Here is a 25,463-nt window from a genome sequence, read left to right as displayed (position 1 = left end):
CTGACATAAAATTTTTTGGTTTATGTGTTTTATTGACTGTAACATGCTTTTTTGAAATATTTAAAAAGATTTTAAATGGAATGGAAAAATAAATGCAGTAGCAAAATAGTATCTGTAATGTAAGAATTTCAGAGTTTTGCTTCAGAATAACATCATTGGGTTATCTTCAGGTTTTTTTCAGCAAGCCATTGAAATTAGCATGAATTTGGAAACTGTTTCACTTGGCCAAAAACTGTTTTGGAGTTAGGTAGAAAAGTTGTTTCATGGAGAAGTTAATGTAGTGCTACAGTGGTCATCAAAGGAAATTCTCTTTTCAAAATTAGGACCTGATTTTATCCATTATGATGGGTGGCCTGAATGCTGCTTTAGCTTGTGCTGGTTGCTCCAAGTCTCTGTGCAGGTTTATGGTGTGATCTTTATTCCTCCAAACGATCTCTTCACCAGCAAGTAACACACAGATTGGTGCTGAGGTAGTTTTAGGTAGTGATCCCATTATACTGGAAGCCTCTTCCCCTGGCAGATAATCTCCTCAAGAAAATCTTTGAATGGCAATTCTACTAAAGGCCTTTTCACAATGAAAAATTGGACTCTCCAGTATTTGAACAGAGACACAATTGTAAAGATTTAAAAGCTACTCTACAGTAGAGGAAGCTCTCTAGCATGTATCAAAATACCCTACTTTTGTACAGCTAAGCCAGTAAAATATATGTGAAGTTTCAGAATAAATACATTTTAAAGCAATATACAGTGTCTCTAAATACCGCTTTTTCTTTGCGCAGTATGAGTTCAGTGTGATCTTTGACACAAGCCACTTGTCTGGGCAAGAAGAAACGCTTACCTTCCTTGTCACTGCCCAAAGGTAAGGGAACCTTTGTATGTCTTGATGACTTGGATATTCTTTGTCGTATGAAGTGGGCATTGCATATGCTTGACAGTGATGTGGTATTAGTTGTAGACAGGTGTATGTGTAGTAAATGAGGTTAAGTTACTGGGGCTAAATGCATATATTTTGGTAATACAGAGGAACCATGTGATCCAGCTTCCTGAAAAATGAGGTAGGATGATACTTAGGCTTTCTTTGCCAGGCAATTGCAATTCTGAAGGAGCATTTTGTGTTCTCAGTTGGAAGGCCCTTGTGTTTCTGTGCCCATCCCTTTGGGCCCCGTATCAAGCTCAGCTCAGCTGCAGTTGACAGTCAGCACCAGGCAGACCCATTTGTTCCAGCATTTGAATGAAATAAGCGTGCTTGGATGCAAACCAAAAAAGAGAAATGCTTTCATCAGATGGTCAGGGATCTCACTGACAGTTTCCAAAGTTGCATGTCTATTTTTGCCTCCTCTGGATCTTCAGTGAGCTGACAGACTGCGTGAAACAGCTGAATAGGGTACTTCCCCAAGGGCACTTGGAGCAGGCATTGAAGTAGGGTGATGCCAAATATGCATGCACAGGGATTTTATCTCGGGCAGAGTAGAAGGTGTGACGCGTGCTCTGTGCCTCCTAAGATGATGTGCCAAAAAGAAGCAGACTCCGCAGGTGATTCAGTCACAAGCAGTGTCAGGGTGTGTATGGGAACTGACGGTAGCACAGCTGCATTAACCTGGGCCATGAACTGCTGCTCTGACATGCTGGGGGGGTGACTGGTTCCCGATTCCACTTACTGTGTAAGTGGGCCAACTTCATACCCTCCCGTGTCAAAGTCAGGATCTCTAGCCTGAATTCTCCTTCCCAATTTGACCACACCTCACTGACTGGCTGGATATGAGAGACAAGATGCAGCAGTTGCTGAGTGACTGGTCTCATAAGGCATAGTCCTCCCCTGCAGTAACAGCTGTAGGTGGGAACAAGATCCTGCAGCATGTGGGGCTGGTATGAAAGGCTGAAAGTGAGATCTCGCATCACAGAGGCAAGACCATGTCTTGCATGTTAGAGAAGTTCTATTCTCCAGGAGAAGTTCATTGTGTGTTCACATGATTCCATGATGCTTCTAGGTCAGGAAGATGCATCAGTATCTGCTAGGTGAATGCTAGCTGGTGCAAAGATGGGTCAGCACCACTTTAAACTTGTCCGGCCAGTGTTTTCCAGATTGTACCACTCATTTCCCTGCCATGGATAGCACAGGGCTTTCCTCTGTAACCTCACTCCCCAGATTTCTGTGCCCTACCAGTGAGAAGGGTTAGTCAATGCCTTTAGATGGAGCAAAGAAATAAATAGTAGTTTGTACACGTAGTACGAATGCTCAGAGGAGTTAAGAGAAAGTTTCTCATTTCAGAAGGATGGGTGGGAGGACAGTTGTGTTTTGAAGGATTTAGCTGAACCTCCAAAGACAACCGTGCAGGTCCCAGTGCTGATTTCCCTCATTTTCTCTGTGACTTTGGGCAAATTGCTCAATTCCCTCGCTGTCAAGTAAGTGTAATAAAATCTTTCTACCACAAGAGTTGCAGGAAGCCCTGGGGTAAAGCGAGTGATAAGGAAATGCAGAGGAAATGTCTGTGCTGTGGCCAGACTGCAATGAGTGGGCACATTGTTTCCACACAAAACTGGAGCTAGTTTGGCAGAAATGGCTGGATGCAGAGAAGCTATGCCATGCTGTCATGGGAAAGTAAGTATTGCCCTTCAAGTGGCCACTTAAGCCTGTCCCTTGAAGCTGCAAACTTGGCAGTAGCATCTGTAACAAGAGACTGGTTCAGTAGTGGGAGAGATCAATTGGAGAAAGAACTAAACATTATGTTACGTTTAGTCTTTTTGTTTACAAAAAAACCCCAACAAACCTTCTGTGCTTCCTGGCATGAACTGTTTTTCTACAGCTAGGTTCACTGAGCTATATTCCCCTTTTCTGACAGTACCTTTGCTCCATTTGAATCAGATAAGCACATACCCATGAACCCTGTACAGAATCTACTTGCTTATTCTGCTTGCCACTGTGGTATCTTAGTATTTGTGTTGGATGAGAAACATCTCCATTTTGGACTCTTCTTTGAGCCTATTCAGAGGAAAAGCTTTTATTAAGCATTTTTTTCCTGGGACTGAAAGTTTGTGGTTTTTTCCATTTGGGCCATAGTTTTATTAGCAGACATGGCCAATGTGTCAGTTGCAGAAAGCTGAGCTGTATCTATGCATGTATGTAGCCAGCCGGCTCTGATTTTGTAATCTGAGTAACTCATCATCTGCATGGTATCACTTGGGATGTCACTGCCTGCTGTTGCCTCAGTGATACTGTCCTTAAATCAATAGGGTCCTCTCTTTTGTTTTGCCAGTTTGATTTGTGAGTAAATCCAATGAACTGCAAGGCAAAAGTGATTCCAGAGTCACTGCTGCAGAAATTGGAAATTTATGTAACATATCCTTCAGAATTGGTCTTCTGAGCTGTCACCCTCCAAGCAGACTCACCATATCAGAATTAGAATAATTACAAGTTTGCGTGTTGGACATGCATTTCAGGAACCTTTCCCAGACTTCGTACATAAGTTTTCACACTGAAATAAATTGACTCAAATGAGATGATTGCTCACTTTTCTTTCCTCCTTCTGCTTTTGACCAGTTGAGGCAACTGCCTTTGAAAATGTAAAGTAGAAGTCGTTTCATTTTGTCAACTAAGTAGAGGAAGAGGGGCTGCAACTGCTGAGAGGTTATGGCCAGTTCAGTAGGAGGGTCTCACCCAAAAAGCTGCTTGTAGTGGCACCAAGTTGGTGCTGTGGTACAATGCAGGTACAATGAAAGCACAGTTTCATTTACTGAGTCAAGACGCTCTGTGGGTCGTGCGTATCCCTCCCAAACTGATGTACAGTCAGGCTGGGAGAAAATGAACCCTTGCATTGGAGTCTAAATGTCCTTCTTTCTCTCCACTACGTATGATGGCTGCTGTAGTTTTGCACTGCCGTTTGAATTCATACATTGCTCCAAGATAGGTTTTTTGGTGTGAGCCTGCTCATGTCACAGCCACAGAGGAGCAGCCACAAAACACATGCTTTATGTGTGTGCCCTCTCCGATGTGGGTGAACAAATGTAACTCTTAATCTTTAAGAGGCTTCTTAAGGAGAGCTGACATCACTCAAATAGAGAGGCTAAGAGTGCAAGGCAGAGAGATGGTAGCTGTGAAACTGTGTGATATATTGCAAAGGCTGTCAATTTACAGCATGTTTATTTTTCCTTTCTGGCACAGTGGAAACCTAGAACACGCTGAATCTCTGCATGATAATACTCTAACCCTCTCGGTGCCCCTGATGCATGAAGTGGACTCATCTATCAATGGGTAAGTACCAGTCACCAAATGAAAACAACACAAATAATAATAAACCTAACAATAACATTTGAGTCTCTTCCAGTGAAAAACTGAATTCTTCTCTTTGTTTACATGTAGCCAGACTGTTGCTTTTTCCCTGTTTCCCAGACTCCGGAAATACAGACAGCCTCCTTTATTATCTGGGAATTTTATTTGTCATGCCTTTCATTCCAACACTGTACCTCTTTCTCACTCCTGTCTAGCTAATGCTAATTAGTTACCATCACATTTATAGTAGGTATTTTAGTGATCATATTGGAATGCACGTGATTCTGTAGATATGATGGAACTTAAAATAAAAAGAGAAATCACATCTTGTTCCTTAGGGTATGTCTTTAAGGATATGTTTGAGAATCACCGGGCCAAAGGTCAGGGTCAAATGTTCTGGGATTTTAAGGAGCTTGGTGGAGTCTAGCTGTTTGCCTTTCTGTTTAATTTCACAATCAGAATTCGCTTCTGCTTCTGTTCATTTTCCCACTCCCTCTGCTCCCTCATCTGCAAGGAGTCTGAATACCAACTGAGGAACATCACTCACACTTTGACTGGCATACTTGTTTAACACATAGATGTGGTCCTCTCCCTGGGGCTGCACATGTGCAAGTTCCTGCCTTTGTACCCAGGGGTCTTCCCTTCCACTTCTGCATTACAATATTAAGTCTAGAATGAAAGATTTGTGGTCAGTCCCACCAGACAGACCATCCTCTAGCATAGACAGTGCTGGAGTTGCAATTGGGGGACCTGGTTACTGGAGGTGAATTAGCATCCGTGTAGACTGAAAAGTTGACATTCATTCCTGAGCTGGGGAAGCAAAAACTCATCAGCAGTGTCCCCAAGAGGTCAGTGTCTGTTTTAGCCACCATTTATGGCAACCCCCAGGGAATACATTTTGTCTAAACGACCAGTGCAGGTTGGCATCAGTAGAAGTCAAAGATGCCCTTGACCAGCATGCTACACGTGTAGGAACAAAGTTACCTGCACTGACGTGTGATTTGGCTGAAGAAGAGCTGGGTGAACTCAGATGCATGGCCTAGTCTGGGTTTTACCACATAAGGCTGACTTCCCCTCTTGTTGCATAGAAATAAAATCTCTTAATTACTGCCACAATAGTTGGAACCGGTAGAAGATATGCTTGAGCCTGCTCAGAGGAGAGCACTGTCAGACCTCACAAGTTGACTAGCAAGGACAAAAGTCTCCTCTATATTGAGAGTACAGTCTCAACAGTGTGTTCTGGAAGTTTCTGAATGCTTTCATTGTTACAGATAGTGTAGAAATTTAACTCTGTATCCCTTGCTTCTTGATGCTTTGATACAGATGGATTTTTGTACAGCTTTACAGATACTAAGGCTTTCCTCTCTGTCTTTAGATCTCTGTTTGTCACCTACAGAATACTGCATGCCAAAAAAACTGATAAAAATTGGGCTCTTTTCTTTCTCTTCAGAATGTACTTTTTTAAGCACAAGGTCTCTGAATTTATAAGCTCCACCCAACTGACTATGTGGATTATTTTTTCTTTCTTATAGAAAAGGCTTAGTTAATTCAAGTTCACAGAAATGTCCAACTACCAAGGAAAAATTGGGTTTATTGGAGGGCACAACATTCCCAGGCATGGTAATATTAGTAATACTCTTTTTTGGACAGTGTATTTTTAAGGCTGATTTTTATTAGCTATCCTGCATTTGAGTCTACAAGAGCAAACTTCATCCTTAGTCATAAATAGCTTGGAAGGGCTTGTACCATGTTTGGGAGGAGCCTTCTGGCACAACGCTGTAAATGGGAGAAATAAATCTGTCTCTCACTGTTTCCCCCTAGCAATCCCTGGCATAGGAGGCAGGCGGGAAAAAAGGATGTGTATGTGTGTATAGGATATATATAACCCTAACAGGCTTAAAATCCTGTCTCAAAAAACTTTGACTCAAAAGGACAGACTGGGAAGGAAGCAGAGTTTTAGGCAGTCCCTCACCAAGGTTTGTCTGAAATTACACCAGGACCCTTTCCAGCCAGTGGAGCAGCCTGAGATTAGAAGGAGGCACAAAGGATGCTTAAAGCACTCTTAGTCCTCTTCTGCAGAATTTCCAGGTACTGTGTTGTGCTTCCAAGTCTTTCTGATAAAACCTTACTGCATTTTACTTTGTGATAAGAGTAGTCAAGGAGACTTGGCCTGTGCCACTGTAGTTGAAAGCACGTTATATCCCTCTCTACTCTTCCCTTCAACCATCTGCTAATCATAAAGGTAGTAAAGCTCAGATAATTAAAGAAGTGTTTATTCCTGCAATGCTCTGTAAATGGTAGATAAAATTGAAATGTTACTTTAGTGAATATGTAACTGAAAGTATTCCTATTAGTAACTGTTCCTTCAGATTAACTTGGAAGTGCAATGATTTCCTGTGTTACACAAGCTATAGGACTTGCACAAATCATCCATGGCAGGGGGCCCTGGAGAAGAGGTTTTGTGATAGGAAAGGAGAAAAAGAAATAAGATAAGTAATCGAAAGAAGTCTATTTCAAAGATGCGATGTTAACCCGGGTCAGTTGAGATGCTGCTTGTATAGTCTAGTGCTGTCAAGAGGAAATCAAATCACAAGTAATAGGTTCCATAGAATCTCACATGACCAGAAAGCAAGGGGTGCAATTCAGCTTGCCATAAATATATTTAATTTTGGTGACAAATGCAGCTTACTAAATCTGTGTCTTGATCTTTCAGAGAAGTCTTCCCTACTTCATTTTTCTACGGTGATTCTGTGGAAGCATCCAACTTTGTTCAGTTGGAAAACCACGAATGCCTTTTCCAGTCTCTCAACTTCACACTGCAGGTAAAACTGGTGCTTATTTTGACTGCTTTCCTGCCTGACAGCACATTCTGGTTTTCTATCTCTTTTATTCTGAGTGTGGTATGGGCTTTGGCGCATGTTTCTGAATCACAGTACGCTGTGCAATGCATTCTTGATTGGATGCCATATTTACAGCATGCAGGGATAGTATATATTTCCTTATCTGAATATATTATAACAAGAATTGCAAATAGGACATCTCACCTCCATAGGAATGAAACTGCTACCATTTGTTTCTCTTTTACCTTTCATCACATGCTAAGTAAAGAGCTCTAGTTATTCAAGTGCCACATCTTGGATGCAGTCACAAGTTCAAAAGGGAGGAGTAATTCTTTTCAGTGGCATGGTCATTGAGCAGAGGAGTGGCAGCTTTTATCCATGAGAACAAACACATACCCGTGCAAGGGTTTCAGACTTGCTAAATGCCCTGGTATGAAAACGTTTATAGCACTAATGATAAGAGTACAGTACAGGCAAGAGACTGTGACACTAAAAAGACAGGTGTGAGAAGGTTTCATTAAATGTCTCATAGATCTCAGTATTATTCAAGTATTATCTATAGATTACACTTCACATGGCAGTTAGATGGGTTCCTGACGTGGCAAAATAGATGGATGATTTATTATAAAAAACTCTTGTGATGCAGCCAAAATGAACTTGTCTCACTACCATGACTCTATTGCAAGCGCTTCAAATCCTTTCTGACCGCTAGATGGAACTAGGGAATGATAAATCATGCAGTGGTGGGGGAATCATTTATTGTGAAAAATAGTCTTTCGCCTTTTTCCCCCTTTCTGTTCTCCTAGGCATGGATGCCACTCAGCTCATAATGAATAACACATGTCTGCCTCCGTGGACAGGCTGTGGTCCAGAGCAATTAAGCCCCCACTGTCATGCAGTGCCCTTAGCTATTTACCGAAAAGGAGTGAAAGCAGGATTTCGGGACATTAAAGCTTTTGTGAACCAGGCTATTAATTCTTGTGATTCTGATTTTGTTCTTGAGGGTTTGTAAGTCTTCCCCTCCCTCCCCCTCATAGCCAGTTATTGGTTAAAAACAGATAAAGAACACAGGTACTGATGCTTTGACTAGATGCATATTTTCAATAAAACAAAGTGATAACATATAAGGGAGAGAGAATCTCTATATTGGCAGAGCCACCATTTGTCCTGCCCCATCCTCTTGTCTCATGCACACCCTTACAAGTTGCAACATTAATGATTTTTTTTCCATATAGAAGTAGAAAATTATACTGTAACAAGTCACAGATCTGCTCTTCAGTAACGTGGTAAACCTCATAACTGTGTGTGTCAGAGAGAAAGGGTAGAGTTTCATAATGGGCAAAGCATGGGTTGTATCACTGCTTAATTGTTTTTAATGATTTGCCTGTCATTTATTAAACTTCTCCAGCAGAGAAAAGTAGTAGTTTCTTAACCAAGAAAAAGAGATGATTTACAAAAATATGGGGCTTTATAGCAGTTTTTATATGTGAAAATTTATACCAGGTCCAGTGTTAATAAGGAAACAGATCTATGCATGATTTTGGGAAAGTAACAAGATGTGCAATGAAAATGTCTTTTCTGCATTAACTCTTATATCTGATCTCAGTGAGATAATCAAGTTTTTTTAAATGTCTAACACGCAACATTGTATTAGTATTTCACGCAGCGTTTATCATGCTCCATTGTAGTAGGATTTCTTCCCCTGTCTGGAGCCTTAGGGTTTTTGTAAGGATTTGGCATTGTGAACCGATTGCCTTTATGAGTCAGGCATTTCTTCAAATTTAAACAGTGTTTGGAGAATTAAAACCTGTTGGTTTTAATATTTGTACCTTACCTAATTAACAACTGATTGCTACAACTTTTGACAGACTGTCTGAGTAATGGGCTTAATGTTTTTACTGTATGCACTTATATATGTGTTCTTAGAAACAACCAGGAAATATTTTTCCTAATAAAAAAATGTAGATAGACATGAAAACTTATTTTCATTGAAATTTTTCCATGGATTGTTTCTTTTCAGCAAAACCCACAAATTTTTGATTTTTCACCTGATATACTTCAGTGGTGGACTAGAAATTCTTTGAGTTTTTGTTGAAAATTTGGGGGGCGGGGGGTGATAGAAAGCCAATATTTCCCACTAAGAGTTTCATTTAATTGGAAACCCCAGAATTTGAATGAAAGTTGTTCACATGCATTTCCTGGCAACTCACTCAGCAAACCCGCAGTCCGGTAGTCACAATCATCATTACTTTGGCTTCTGCTCCATAAGGAAAACATATGCAGAATTTAATGCAGTGGTTACCAGATGGAAATGAGAATGTTAACTGAGACAGCAATATTTCTTAGAGTCTTCTGGATGGTATTACCAAAACACTCAAAGAGTACTAACAGTGTCTCTGTATATAAGGTAGTAGTCTCATGCTATTTGTATTGATGACTGGCAATTACCCTGCAAAACTGCTTCTCACTTGATATATGAGCTGTGCCTAAAGACTGTTAGATAAGCTAAACCTTTGACTTCATCCTGATCCTTACAGAAGAAGTCTTAGTCTGAAGATATTGAAAAGCTTGCATAGTATTTGAATTTGTTTCAGATTTACCTATACTCCTAGCTCTGGTTCTATAGTAGTTTCCCATTTATGAGCAGTCATATATGTAATTTTATTTTTATTTCTTTTTTATACATTTATATTCAACTTTGTTGTATAGGTTTACAATGCTGGACCAAGCAGTCTCCCTGGAGCTTTTGTTGACATTTCATTTCCAAACCGCCTCTCTGCCACTGGAGCTGAAATATTTCATGTTCAGCAAATGATGGTGAGTACGTTATGATGTGTTCTGAGCCCAGAGAGGCACTGAGAGCTATTGATGACTGAAACAAAAGAAGTCCAGCAGAACTAGATGAGTCAGTTGCTTTTTTAGATAATAAAAGGTCCTTTGTATCTGTGGCCAGATCATTATAAGTAGCTGAGCCCCTCCAACTGTTGACTGCTGTTCCTCACCTAGGGCCAGCAGCTGGTTGTGTGTTCCTGGTTTCCTACAATGCAGTGTGAAATTAGGTCAGGCTAATCCTGAAGGAAATGTTGAGAACACTTCCCTGAGTCACACCTCCAAAGAGGATTGAGTCTTAATCAGTCCTCCCTGAATAAATGGTGTATGTAATATCAGCAGGATGTGTTACCAAGCTGACTCACATTCCCTGTTTTTTTCTGTGGTTATCTGCAAAAATGCTAGCTAGGTTTGAATACATTATCAATATCTATTATTCTATAGATATTTTCTTATAATTTGCTCTTTTTGATTGTTCTTTTAACAAATGTAAGTAACAGAGAAATTTATTCTTTCAATGCAGTGTTTTTCAAAAGATGATTTTGTGTCAACTACAAAGAAAATCCAAATGAATTGTGGTAAAGGAGACACATTCTTAGATTTCATTTTGAATATTTAATCATTACTTTCAAAGCTTTTGTTAAACCACTAAAATACCATCATTTATACTGTGGTGGCCAAGTGAGGGAAACCTCAATACTGAGGTAAATTTATTGCTGAAATTCAGACTAATCTGGCTTTGTGAGGCTACTTGAAAAGAAGTATACTTTCTTTCTTGTTAGCTAGTTTTCTAGCCTTTTGGCTGAAAAGTATTACCATCCCTCATACGCGGGTAATGGTGTCACTGAATCTGTGTAAATATAGATGCAATAAGACCTTTCTAAGCAGGTTTCCAAGATTTGTGCTGTTGAAAGGTATGAGATAAATATATATATATGGCTTATAGATGGCCACTAAAGACAGAATCACTGAGAAACAGATTTGGGATATTGTATGAGGCACTAGTATTGTAGAGACTGAGTCAATTCTCCAACGAGACTGAATTAATTCTCCAGCCTATGTCTCACTTTCCATGGCCTCATATTTTAATGTTTTATTTAGCCCAACCTTACACGCAGAAGATCACCTTTCCTTCGAGACATTGCCTGTCAAAGGATCATGACCCATTTCCTTGTCCCTTCCCTGGTCTCTGTGTGCTGTGGGAGAGGGTGTGCATCTGTTCACAGCAGCAGCAGAGAGGTGGGAGTCTCCTTAAGAGATTTGGTCTGCCCAGATGTTGGTGCCTTCTCCAAAGTCAGTCATCCTATGTATTCCTATATGGCGAAGAGAGGAATAGAAAACTCAGCCCATCTAACTTAGGGTGTGATGAATTCATTCTAGGCATTGCTTGTTTCTCTGTGTTGACTGTTCCAGAAGTCTGGGCAAATTGTCTTAGACAAGACACCTGGTTTGCATGCTTGAATTAGCGGAGGTGTACACTACCCACCAAGTGGGCAAGGGCTAATTTCCAGGCATAGTTTGTCATCATTTCTACACAAGACCCTAAGTTACACTAACAAGGATGGGATGGGCTATGTGGTTTTGAATAGCTGTTAGAAAAACAAGGCAAAAACCTTGAACCTTGCACTTCACTTGTTTTTCATTGCTGTTGTACCTCTGATGGCTTACTTAAAGAAAGTCCAGCTGGGTAGTGTGGTCTTAGGCACTGTGCTAATAAATACTTGCAGGTTTGTATCCCTTTTCCCCAACAATAGGTTGCGTTTCCCCCCACATTATTTGACATCTTTCTTCTATTTTGCAGTTTGTCTTTGTAAAAATTTCAAACTGCTGTTGTGAGACCTATTTGCATTGCAGGCTGGAGAGTGGTAGTAGGCAAGTATGGTTTTATGAGGGATGTCTGCATGATACACTGGCATACTCTGGGTGTCATTCCAACCACTGATTTTGGGTATATGGTCAGCAGGAGTCTAATACATGACTTTTTTAACACCTCTGACATGTTAATAAATGTTATCCAAGCAAATCCTGTCTGGAATAGTGGTTATCCCTGCTTTACAGATAAATATTTGAAACACCAAATGGTTTGCCTGAGGTCATACAGGAAATCTGTGTCAGAGCCAGGCACTGAACCCATGTCTCCCAAGTCTTACTACTGTAAAAGGAAAAGCATCCTCCTCTCTTTCCTCCTGCCCCTCTCCCACTGAGTTTTTATTGACTGAAAAGGGAACTAAAATCATGGAACTTTTCATCTTTTCACAGACCAAATATATTTAAACAAACAAACACACAAACAAAACCTAAAAGCCGCAGATTGGAATGGACTTTGGAAAACGGGTTAGAACAGCTGCTTTTCAAGAGCATTTTTGTGAGCATAGTCATTAAATACTTCCAGCTTCTGCCTATTTTGAGCTTTCCAGAATCTTGACTGCGGTAAAGGTGATAGTATCCTTTCAGGCAGTGCAGGTGTTTCTGTAATTATACCTTCATACCTATAATCCAGCCATTCTAGGTGTCAGCATTGCTGGACCTTTCAGAATAGCTGTCATTAATACAGAGGATTAGGAATTGTCATTTATCTGTAACTGAAACTGTTGATACAGCATTTGGGATTTGATTACATCATGGTTTTGGTTTTTTAAAGCCAAGAATTCTTTTGCCACTTCTCTGATATACAATGCAGCAGTGAAATTTATGGGTGAAAATGCATAGTAAAAACTCTAGAGTTTGTGTCTCTATACCACACAGGATAGTGCCAGGAGCTAATTCCTTCATATTGACTGATTTAGTCTTTCAGGCACAAAAAATAATAAAAGGAAGAGAGTCACATATGGCCCACTGGAACGGTCTGTATCTCTGGGAGGTGTTAATAGGAACTACTATCTTACTGCTTTTAGAGGAAATGACAGCCCTCATGCTTCCTCTGTTCCTGTTGCTCTAAGCTTTTGGCTTTATTGCAGAAACTGCTTTAAGATTTTCTTCCAGAGAAATTCAGGTCACAGAGATGTTTTGACATTTGGAGTTCTGCCTTAGAGATATTCAGATGCTCTTCAAGGGGTCTTGGGAGTTTCTGCAGCACTTCCCCCAGCAAAACCCCCAATATATAAAGGAAACAAGTCAACAGTAAAAGCCAGAAGTAAAAGAAAATGGATAATTGAAAGAAAACTAGGGGGGGGGGGGGAAGTGAACTCCCTTCCTATCAGAAACTTTAAACCAAAAGGAAATGCTAGAAATTTTAAAAGTTATTTTAACCAGGGAATTTCACCATTGACGTTGATTTTACATAGCAGACATTCAAATTCTGCAGTCGTAAATTATATTTTGGAAGCAGATAAGACAAATTAGTACTTGTTTGGTTTTATGTATTTTTATATTTGCTTTCTTGCAGAGACTTCAAGCCAGGTTAAAAACATAATAAATAAATACTTCAGCTTGTTGGTAAAAGTGTTGTGATAGGAACAGTATAGGTGACGACATAGAAGAGCTTCACCCAAACAGAGTACAGTAGAGTTAGTGTTAACAGAAATGTGTATTCTCCACTCTTCAAGCCATTGATTATACATTCTTCCACAAAGGAAAACAGTGCTCATTATACTTGTGTGTGTTTTGGTTTTGAACTGAAAGATTAGTAATTTCCTTTGGGTATCCAGCTAATTTGGAGGGCAAGGGAAGCGCTACTTGACTTGCCAGCCAAGGAGCTGCTTTCCGGGGCATCCAAAAAGATTTTCACAATGGGAGTTCCTACCAAATTAACCAGGGTATTTCCTGAAGCTGTTGATAAATTAGCAATGTGTCCAGGATTACTCTGATGCTGGCTTTATGGAACTGGATCAGATTGTTACCTTCTTATTTATTTTATTTCCAGCAAAGGTAAACACAGTTAAGAGGAACGAGGGGCTAACAGTTGGAAACTGAGTTTGTCTGTTTGAACTGGAAGCCAACTGCAGTGCAAGCAGATGATCCTCACCCCTCCTCTGGAGGGACCGAGCTCTGCAGGGCTGCCAAGTTGTTTAGACTCCAGTCAGACAGTTGTCACCAGAATCAAAGATGCACAGTGTTAACCCAGATCAAGTACCATGCACACTTGTGGGCTTTTGGAAGGAGCTATTGCTTCTTCTATTGCATGCATTGTGCAGGCCAGCAAGCACTGGCATTTTTTAAGTCTGCTTAGGTGAATTAATACTGAGGATATAAAGAACTGTGTTTTGTATCATCAGTGAGATAAGAATCTTGTTGGAAAGTGAGATGCACATCTTGCAAGACAGTCTCTTCAAAGAATTTGCAGTCTAGGTGATGAAATAAAAGGAAATTCGGAGGAAGGAGGGAGAAGGAAGGAAATACTGTCCTCAATTTTCTGATGAGAAACTCCCTCCCTGCATGTAACTTTTGAAATCTAAGCATAGTAATTACTGGTTTAGTAATTACTAGTAATAGAATATTTTTAAATTACTATGTCCTCTTACTCTAGTAATTAATGGAGAGCGGGAGGCATAGAAGCAACTCCGGAGAAGAACTTGCCAGTCTCCACTGACAATACAAAAGCCACCTAGTCTCCCTGAGTTTCCCTAGGTGTCTAAGGTTAGACTTTGAGAATTATCTCCAGAGAGTGAAAAACGGGTTAAATCTCAGTCTTGTGAGTCCTGTTCGCAATAACCTTGAGTGTGCCAGTTAGTTCAAGCCCCTAGTTCCTGGTCCAGGGTTCCCATCACTTTTTGGTTAGGAAGCAGGATAGAAGTCCTTTTGTTGGAAGGACAAACAGAAGTCCTCCAGTTGTCCTGTTACGCTTGGTGCATTCAGTTCACACTTCTTTCTTCTGTCTGAGTGAGTGAGACCTGGATTGTGCCTTTATGAAAGCTGGGTGCCATTAAGATTTAAAAAACTAAGGAAAAGCTGAATTGGAAATGAATTAACAGCATGGAGGAGTTGAAGAGAATTTCCTTTTCCAAGTTGCCTTTTAAGTTAATGGCTGCCTGAGCATGAGACCGTAGAAAAGCTTGTCATGTTCAATAAGGAAAACTGTTGAAATAAACATTATTCTCTTCCTGTGAAGGTTGAAACAGAAAAAGTAAAATAGGGTCAGTCCCCAAGCCACGAGTCTTTCTGGCTGATGACAGGTTACATTTTTAAGGCCAGTTTTGTGTAGCACTCATGTCATTTTTCTTCCTGACATTTGCACAAGTAATGTCTGTAAGGAGCAGAAAGACGTTAAGAGGAAGAGTTAAAGCTTGCTGTCTTGCCCCATGGAAGGTCCCAGGATCCTTGAGGGTTTTTTTCACTTGTATAATGGAAAAGGAATCTTTGCAATTTTAAAACCTTAATGTAATTTCTGCTTATTATCTGTAGGTTGTTATCCTCCAGAATAGGAATAAGATGCTTTGGCTACTGCACTGCTAATGTTTAAAACTGTAAGCAAAGGAGGACTGTCAAAGCTCTCTAAAGTGCTGGTAGTGTGTGAGTGCTCCTTGAAGCATATGTTAAGATGGTCGGCTTACTATTGCATACTCCACATAGAGAAGCAAACCTGTATATCGTTATCATTATGCGGAAAACCCCTCGTTTGTTGGTAGCTAGTTTAAAATTGTTTAGTTTCTGTCTTTTGATGTTTCAAGTCTTGGCTCTGAAAACATATATACACAGTCCCAGCATGTGAAGATATAAATGTTTGCTGATAGTACTTGATGTAGCAAAATTTTTCTCCAGCAACGATTTATGCTGCTGCTGGTTGCCACCATTGATAGAAGGATTGTATAGGAACATTTTGGACTTTCAGCAAGATTTATTTTAGCTCTTTGTACTAGTCATCCCCCCGTAGTCTCTTCATTTCAGTGATTGTTACACACATGCTGACACACACATATTTTGGCACCATATTTAAAGGCATAGCTAGATTGCTGGAGGAAATTATTCATTCCAGGGAGTGTATTGTACAGAACCTTGCTGACCTTCCTGCCTCTTTCACTTTAATTGCTTCTTTAAATGGCTGTTCCAAAACATTTTGCTTAGGCAGTTGGAGGTGTTCTTCCCACCCCCAGTCTAGAGCATCTCTGTGATGGCAACTGAATCTGGCTTTGTGTGGAAGCCCTGTCAACTTGCAGGAGAAACTGGTGCATCTGCCTGGTCCCAGGATGGCCATGAGGGGAGTAAGGATTGTATGCCGTGGTGCAGCATGGCACAGTCACCTCTAGACCTGGGAAGCAGGATCCCAAAGCAGAAAGATCCCAGAGCTCAGAAAGAGCTCTCATGAACTTCTTCCTAATATCAGCATGATAAACTGAAGCTCTTTCAGTGAAGAGGAACTTAGCTGTCATTTAAGTTTTCATAGTTATACAGGAAAGGCTGCCTGGCCATAAAATTAAGTTCTTTCCTGAGTTGGGACCTTAAAATAAATCCAAAGTGGAAAAAAAATCATGGCATTTTTGCTTTACAGGAGCCATCTGAATCACTATACAAAAGCTGTGCCTTGGTTAGAGTTCACTGCATTTACAGTGTTTCAAAATAATCTCTTCAGGCATTGCTGAATATTGCCTTGAGGATAAAGCAAAACTTAACATGGCAGAAAGTTTTCTATGACTTCCTAGTCTGGATTTTTAGGTGAAACCAGATTTGAACAACTCCTCTGATGTTTTCTATTTGTTTTGACCAAATCTAGCAATGAGAGTGCTGTAGTATTTGCATAAGCAGTGATTTTTTTTTGAAAATGCTAATGAGAATGTTCATGGAAAATACATTTTGAATGTAGAAAAGTGATTTTCTAATCTTTCAAAAAAGACTAGTACTATAAAAATCAAGGCCATCAAAACATGGGAAAAATGCACTGTGACCTATGTATTAAATCAGACCATGGCAACACTTAACCTGTTCACTTGTGGCCTGCTCACAATTAGATTCTAAACTAAAGAAGTGAAGTTTGTCAAATTAATTAGTTATTGAAATTTTCCAACACTCTCTCCCCCTAGAACTCATGACCTGTCAATATGATGTGGTAGTCTGATTAATATTTTGGGTCAACTGAAAACGTTGCTACTTTGTGAACTGCCCATAGTTCCTGTTTTCTCGGCTGAATATGTGAAATTTCAATTTTGAAAAAGATAGTTGATTTGCCTTTTTATAAAAGTGAATTTCAGATAAAGAAAGAAGTCTTATGAAGTGAATTGGGTATACACATAAGCTCTTATCAGATTCATGAAGGAAGAAGGAGGTTTGGTAGATACCACAGTAATCAGGAGCTTTACTGAGATACAGAAAAAACCATAAAGTAGACTTTTTGTAAGCTTCCCAACCAGAGAAGGAAGCTCCTCCTGGTGAAGGAACTACTGAATGAGAAAAGAAGAGAGTCTATAAATGATTTTTTTTAATTTTTTATTTTATTTCTTTTTGAAGGAGTGTAAGAATTGCATCCTTTCACCATTTTCCCATTGGTGAAGCTGTTCCTGCTAAAAAACAATGAAGAAGAAAATTCAGGAAAGAGGTGATTGATTAATTCTTTCAACATACATGCCTCTTTTAAATTCTGATTCATAAACTACTCTTTTTCTTCTATAAATAACATACAGGATTTGTGGTTTAAATGTAAATCCAGTAAACCAAGAAAGGAAGAGTATAAACTCTAGCTCCCATTTGATGGAAGAAGGGTTTACCCCCCTGTTCCTGTGTCAGAGTGGAAATAAGCATCTTCTGTTGGATTTCTCTCCTGACTTTGAAAGTACATCACTCCACTCTTGTGTAAGGTACCAGGCAGTATCAAAATTATCAATAAACCATTCCTTGGGGGAATGAGAAGTCTGAGGATGTCCTGGAAACAAAGGACATCTTCTGCCTAACTTAAAATATCCCACCACCACACCACACTCGGGAGGGATTTTTTAATGAGGATGACTTATTTAATCTTCAAGTGTCTACAATAGGTCAGCAAAATCATCCTCTTGGAGGTCCTACCTTCTCTCCACTGCCTCTAAAGAGAGCTTAGATCTTAGAGCTGATCTTGGATACCTTTCCGATCCATTCAAATATCTGCTTTAGCGAAACGTCCCACCCAAATTGTTTGAGCCCTACAGGGAATGTATTTATCTGCACGGTCTTCAGAACTTTTCATTCTAACATCAACATAGCCCACGAGGAATGTCTAACAATTAGATAAAGAAAAACCATGGGCTTACTTGTGTTTTATGCACCATAGAAAAGGCTGTAGAAGGGGATGTGCTGGAACCTAGCTGAAGGAGTGTTGAACTCCAAGTGATCTCAGCAGCTCTTTAAATAGCGACGTACCTTGAGATCTAATTGCCACCTCATGTGTTGATTAAGCATTTCATGGTTCTTCATAGGGAGAGGAAATGTACCTGTCTGTGACTCTGTCTTGGATTTCAAATGTTAATGGCTGATATATAAGGAGCACATGAATGTTAGAGGGGAACTGGTTTCCATGCAAGGTGGTGTTCGTTCATTCTGAGGCCTGAACCTTCTGTGAACCTCGCAGTTAAATCATAGGAGTGGTCAGTCTTTTTTCTCAATGTGTACATGTGGCAGTGCTCTCTGTCTAGGGACGAAGCTGCTGTCTTGTAAGTCAGGAACTTTAAATCAGAAGACCTTCACTTTTCTTACTAAACTGGGTAAGCAGCACTAGTTCTTGAGGGTAGTACTTCTGGGGATTGCTGCTAAGTACGTGCAAAGTGGTTGCAGGGCCAAGACCAGGCAAATGTTGCAGGATTATGCTGATCAAACCTGGTTAACAGGTTATTTAATTAAACTGTAGGGATAAGTGCATCAGAAAAACATCTACAGGCATTGCAACCAGGTTAGCATAGATTTATGCCAAACATGCATCTGGTGTTCTCCTTTCGGCACAAGCCAGAGCTACAGTGGAGTTCTTCTCTACATTGATTTAATGCTTCAGCATCTCCAATTTGCTGTTTAAATCTTGCATCTCCTCATGGCCATGTAAGTTTACCTATTGGATCTATGGAGTACTGGTTTTCCTTACCAGCATTGGCCTGCCTTTGATACTTTTTTCCTGTTAGAACTTTCCTTTTCTATACCGGAAAGTTGGCTTACTGAAGCTTTTCAGCAGAGCATAAGAGAGTGATTTCTTGAAAGAGGCATGGTGCCCCTTGATGTTATGCTTGCTGGTCAGTAGTAGGTCTACAGTTGGTTTTGCAATGCAAGCACAGCTGGCTTTTCAGCACTACGGTAACTAATAACTGGTTTTAGTCGAAAATTTTCAGGGGGTGTGTAAAATGGGTTAATATTTTAAATTCTTTTCTGTTGTTTCAGTGGCTCTTAAATTTATTGCCAGAATCAACAAAACTGCTCTGATTCAAACATGTTTCATTATCTGTGAATACTAAACATTTTTGGCATATGGACCAAGTACTCAGATAACATATTTACATAACTTACTTGTCTACTGTTGAAAGTCTGACCTTGTCTGGAATTTCTTGTCAGTACTCTTTTTTTCTCAGTTTGACATGTTAGATTAACCATGCCTATCAATTCACCTGCTGAAGGGTGAATCAGTGTCTTTGAATCAGGACACACGTATACGTTTTTTCCCTAATATTAGGATGAATGTGTTATGGTTAGCAACAAAGACAAACAAAAGTGCATCTGTTATTTATTATCCAGTTTGCAAACTTGAACCACTCGTTAGGCATGCGTACATAAATAAAACAATTTAAAAAAACTAATAAGAAAGGAGAAATATGTAAAAACTATCTGCCAGCAGTTTTAGGAAGCCTACGGCCCTGTGCCTTGGAGCCAGCATACCCCAGGTCTGATGAGAAAGGCTTCCATTTCGGAGTTGAACAATGTTAACAATTTTGTGAAAAGACTGACCTGTGTTCAGACCTTGAGCGTGTTTCCTGAAGCTAAAATTGCTGTTCCAAATACCTTGTGTCTCATGATGTTTTCCCTAAGCTTGCCCCTGCACTTTTTTCTGTGATCGGACGTGGGTTTGATTCCATCACAAGCAATCATGGCTGGATTCCACCTTCATGCTTGCTTCTGCTCGCTTACAGGCTGTCAATAATAACTGGTGATGTGATGATTTAGCTCAAGAGGGGAATCAGGCTTACTGGAAGAGCCTGGAAACGTGTAAGTTTTAGTACCATAATGAACTCTTCTGCATTAGTGGGAGTCTAATGTTGTCTATAAGGAATGAGCTGAAGATACGCATTTGCTCGCTTGTTTATCTTGTAAAATGCCAATCATTAAATATGGGATTAGCCCTCGGCTTCTTATATGCAGCAATGCAGCAGGGAGATTGTACTTAATGCTTCGTTGGAAGCAACAGCTAGTTTTCTCTTGATTTCAGTCTCTTTCTTCCAAGAGACTCCTATCACATGCACCTATTTAACCCCATGCCAAGTGCTAATTTCCAATTCCCTGTGCTTGGTCCTCAGCTGACCTTCCCAGCCCCCTATTTGGAAATTGTATTTTGTGGACACATATTTAGCTAACAGTTGCAAGAGCATTCCAGACGCCTTTAGGCGACCTTGAAGAGAATAAACAAGAAGACAAAAAAAGAAAGATACCAATTAGAAGAACACAGGTACGCATTCCACGATAAAGGGAACTTGGCACAAAGAACCTCAATTCGGCAGTTTATCTTGACCAATTAGACTGAGACAAGTTTCGCATGTTTTAGTTGGTATAACCAGTTATGTCGTATGTTTATGCGCGTGTACAGAGTTGATACAACCAATCATTAAATGTAACTAGGCGTGTGGACAATGCGTGAATAATGCGTGTAACCGATAGTAAAATAGCTAAACGCATGTACGGAGGAAACCAATGTATAAAAATGATGTCTGATGCTCTAGTAAAGGGTCTTCAACTATGATCATATTGATCTGTCATTGAGTCCATTATTATGCTCTCGCAGTATTTCATTTCCCTCTCCCAGGTTGACATCTTGTGCAGGATACAGGGCTCTGAAAAAATGGAGGCTCTCACTTTTGATGCATGTTAAACAGGTTGAGGTTAAGTCTAGAAGGGGCCACTGTCTTTCAGTCCACTTGGGAAGTTTATGTTACAGGCAGGAAACCTTAAAATGTTTGCTAACAAAGCGCAGCAATTTCTTAAAGGCCCCAAAGGCTTGCTAGAAATTACCACGTTCTGAGAAGAGCTACGGATGAGCAGGATTGTTGTTACAAGTGCCCTGAAGGTGGGGGACAGAGCTGATAGTAGAAGGGGAATGTGCTTAGGCAGTAGGTGTATTATTTCTCCTAGAAACTCCAAACCCCCTAAACCCATGGCTGACCTGGATTAGAAATGCAAGAAGTATTTCATTGGCAGCCTGGGGTTATCCTCTGTGTTCCCAGGGGAATGTGTGGTGATTGTCCCCCTGGCACTGGTACCACCTTGTTGCAGTGCCAAGCCCAGCCCAAGTATTCTCATAAATCCATACATGTGCAGGGAAAGTCAGAGAAGATGATCCCTGTGTACATAGTAAATCCAGCATGCTATTCCCATACAGCCCTATTAAATATGCTGCAGTTTTTTAGGATGTAATGTGTGGAGTGTACATGATGTTTTACATACAACTGTTTCAATCTGAAATGCTCTCCTCCCCTTTTCCTTAAGGGTGGTGTTATCCAATATTAAAACTCATTGCTACTTTATGGATTTGCCCTGCTCCATAGGACTTTTCAAATATTCAGCGTCCACTAAAGCTGTCCTGTGGAATTTCTTCCTTGTTGCAGATACAGCATTTTTAAAGCATGAAGTAATGCATGTGCTTTCTCCAGTGGTTACGTCTTGTCTCTGAGAAGCTTAGTGGTTTGTGCTGACGACAAGAAGTTAGCAGAGTAACCCATTGTATAGGCTGTCCTATTTAAACATTGTCTCTCAAGCATGTTTATGGGCTCTTAAAGGGGACAACTTCCAGTAAATTAACAAAGCTAGAGACAAACTTGTCTCTGAACATGTGGCCATTTATGGGTGAGGTAGGCAGCATAAGGGATATTCTGCCTTTCTGCATGATGACAGATTAGTAATACTATTAGCCTTTGCAAAGTTACGGTGACCTTTAGAGGCCTAGAGGCCTGTTATGCAAGGTGACATTTACAGTCTGTGTAGTACAAATGTTCTGGCTTATATGTGTTTATGCATGTTGCATGTATATGCACACGTGTTGAATACAATAGGAGAATACATGTATATATGTTCATGAGTGAGTAATGATTTTCAGTCCCTTAGATTTTGGATGTCCAGCTAAAACTCTCTAAAAGACGGTGATTTCTAAGTGTCACATGTCCACCTTCTGGAAGCAGGCCTGTTAGGTGTCGAAGTGAGGCACCCAACAATAACATCTCACTACTGAAAATTGTAGATGGCTATTCTGGCATCCAGTGATGTTCAAGAATGCAGGTGAGATCCAAATGCAGGCTGTGCTAGCTTTAATCACTCTGGTATTCCATGGTGGGAATATCAGAGTGATTTTTATTTACCTCTCTTCACCTTGGGGCTAAAGTTTGACAAAAAGTGCCTTTGAACTTGAGATAAAAACTAGAAAAAAATAATACACATGATGCGTTGATATTAGGTGTTTTGCAGTCTATGACAAGATGTTCCTAGAGAATGGGAACATCCCTACATACGGATAGCCTGGTAAAAAGAAACCATTGTCAGTAAAAAGTTGTGTGGGAAAATTTTACTTTTGTTCTTGATGTTGGTTTGCCTCACATGAAAGTTGAGGGCATTATTCAAGATGGTCAAAGCATGCTTCATTCTAATTAGAACAATGACAAATCATAATAAATTTTTCAAAATTGTTTGGGTTTCCATCAGAAAACCACTCCCTTATGAATTTTTCAGTTTAGAATTGAAAATCTGAAAATGTAATTTCTTTGCAAAAAGTTGATTTTATTTTTTTAATGGAAAAGGTTTTCCAGGAGTTGAAGGCTAGGATCAGTAGCTGGTAATATTTTGTTCTATGTTAGAAATATTTTACCTGTTATCCTGAAAAAAATCATTACATATGTAGTAGTCTTGACTATATGTGAGAGCATAGACTATTGTATATAGAGAAGATGAAAAAGTAGAAAATAATTTAAAACCTTTGAAATGATTTTTATGCCATTTTTTCTGCAACGTAAAGCTGTTCAATGAAATCTGCTAGGTCATATATATATATATATATATACACATTCTAGTTTGGAGGAATTTTGTTTGGTCAAGACTGATTGTAGCTTTTTTGTTCCAGAAGGGTTTGCTTATGTAGAAATGTAACCATTCTTGTACATAAGAAACAATATGAATTCCAGGAGTCCTGCTTATAGGAGTTAATGTAATATCCACACTTGTGGGTGAAAAAATTGTAAACTTGTTCTTAGCAAGCATGCTTAAGGTGTATTTTGTGCACCTTCAGGGTCATCACCCTTTGCAGAAGTTTTGCTGGACTGAAGATCAAAGTGTGCCTTAGAGTGCTTCTTTACTAGCGTCATAGTTCAGTCCAGAAGTGAGCTTTTAAAGCAAAATCCTCAACCCTCCCTATGCAGGGAGCTGTGGTTCACATCGTAAAGTGCACAAACTGGATTCCTTTTGGGGCAAAAGAAACACAAAGGAGCACTTGAAGAGCGCACTTAACACTTACTTGTGGCTGCAGCACATTCACGCCACAGGACCAGAGTCAGAGCAAGTTAGAAAAGTAGGTACTATGGACATCAGGCGCTGAGGATGCCATGCAGTTAGCCTGGTTCACTTTTTTATTTGGCCTACATTATGTGCTAATGTAGACTTTGTCTACATCTGTCTGGGTACAGATTTTAGGTACACTTCCAGTACAGGAGGTTTAACTGTATTGCCAGCGCACCAGATCGCAGATGATTTTACGCAAGGACTGAAAATGGGTAAGTACTTTCTGGAAAACAAAATGAAACAACCCTCAGCAGAAACAGCTCCAACGCAGCTCCTTGGAAGCCTCTCCTTGGGATGCTGCAGGGCTGATCCTGCTTGGTACCTCACTCAGGACAGGGTTTTTATTTCCCAAGCTGCAGTCTTAATGCAGGATTTAAGAGAGCCTGCCTTCTGTTCCTGTTCCCTCTGCCCCAGTTTTGTTGGTTTGTTTGTGTTAGCAGTTGGACGTTGATTTTTCTTTGTGGCTTCTGTGTAGTCCTTGTATGGAGTACAAAAGCAATGCACATCTCTTTCCACATCCTCTGCACTGCTCCAAAAGCTCTCTTCTGCTATTTCTGTGAGATGTGAGAACCCAGGTCCTGGGAAGATCGCTTTGGGGGTAGTCCTTTTCTGTTTATAGGCTGCTGAGACCACATGGAAATTTCCAAAAAGCTCTAGTATGTCACGTACCCTGAAACTCCAAGACTTTGTCATAGAGCCTGGCTACCTACTCCATTTCAAAGATTTGCACAGTTCTTGCATCTGTAAATTGTGTTTGCTCATGCAAAGCCCTTAAACTTTGCCAGAAACTTTCTTCTCTGTGTACCAGATTATGGGGTTGGTCACAAGGAGAAAAACAGGTGGCTGGGGTAGCACCATGTTTGAACAAGGAGAGGGTCACACATGAGGCCAAATTCTGATTTGGATTTCAGACGTAGTTCAGTCTCAGCATAATGCAGGCAGGAGCTTTGTGCTAAGATTTTATTTAGCAGGTTGATTTTTTACAGCTGAATTTTTCATTGAAAACAAAGCTTAATGAAAAGTTACCATAGTCTTGTCTGACTGGTTGGCTGAATCTTCCCTTTATGCATGTAAAAATTGAGGAAAATAAAAGATGGTGTGTGTCTGACAGTCACCCTAACAAAACAAATAAACAAAAAAAAACCCTAAAACCCAACTGTGGCCTTTGGAAAGGCTGGATTTTCTTCTATCTCAGTATGATCGATCCATTTCAGAGTTTTCTTGTTACTTTTTTCTGAGTTTAGTGGCTCTGCTGCTTCTTAGAGTGCTAAAAGAAACTTGAGTGCTTCTCAGCTGTCTTGCATCCTTTCCTGCCTACCGGCTGTCAGCATACATTCATAGATCACAGATACACAGATGAATACAACCTAATTTCTGCCTGGTTGAATTCCCCCAAATTCTGCAGGCCAAGTAGCAGTTTCTGCTTTCTTCTAGGAAGTGGCATCTTCCTTTGGCTACTAAAACAAGCTATAGGTGACCTGATGGTCTGTTCAGAGCAGTGCAGGTGACAGGAGGTGATCAGTCCTTGCACGTGTCCCTCCTAACGCTGAATTTAGTAGCCGCATTGTGTGGGATTGCTGCACAATTGGCAGAGAGGAAAGGGTATTTCCAAGTTCAGACTTAGTCCTCTGGAGGTGCCTTTCTCTGTTTCAGCGAAAGTGTTTTAAAAAGGACAAGATGTAGCCAAGCTTCAGTTTAAGAAAAGATGATCATTTGGAGAAGAAAGGACCAGATTTATGTTGCTTCATGCCAGGTAATTCCTTTTAGTCTTGTGAGATATTTCTGCTTTGGTTTGTTCTTACATCGTATTTGTACAGGATGTAAAGCAGGACTACTTGGAGAGTACACCAAAAGCTGGGATAGCGCAGAAGCTCCTTTCTGTATCTCTTGCATGTATC

General features: G+C 40.2%; 1 protein-coding gene across 1 annotated transcript in view; it reads left to right on the top strand.

Annotated features, from left to right (window-relative positions):
• The window catches only part of ITGA9 (integrin subunit alpha 9), a 230,686-nt gene that overhangs the window by 175,079 nt on the left and 30,144 nt on the right, over nucleotides 1–25,463 (top strand). Inside the window, exons 20-23 of the mRNA XM_049817094.1 lie at nucleotides 780–859; nucleotides 4,160–4,249; nucleotides 6,981–7,089; nucleotides 9,817–9,924. Of these exons, the coding sequence (XP_049673051.1) occupies nucleotides 780–859; nucleotides 4,160–4,249; nucleotides 6,981–7,089; nucleotides 9,817–9,924 (387 nt within the window). The remainder of the gene's footprint in view (nucleotides 1–779; nucleotides 860–4,159; nucleotides 4,250–6,980; nucleotides 7,090–9,816; nucleotides 9,925–25,463) is intronic.

Source organism: Accipiter gentilis, chromosome 14 (genome assembly GCF_929443795.1).
Source record: "Accipiter gentilis chromosome 14, bAccGen1.1, whole genome shotgun sequence".
Lineage (NCBI taxonomy): Eukaryota > Metazoa > Chordata > Aves > Accipitriformes > Accipitridae > Astur > Astur gentilis.
Note: the sequence above shows the minus strand (reverse complement) of the source record. Positions and strands in the feature narration are given on the sequence as shown.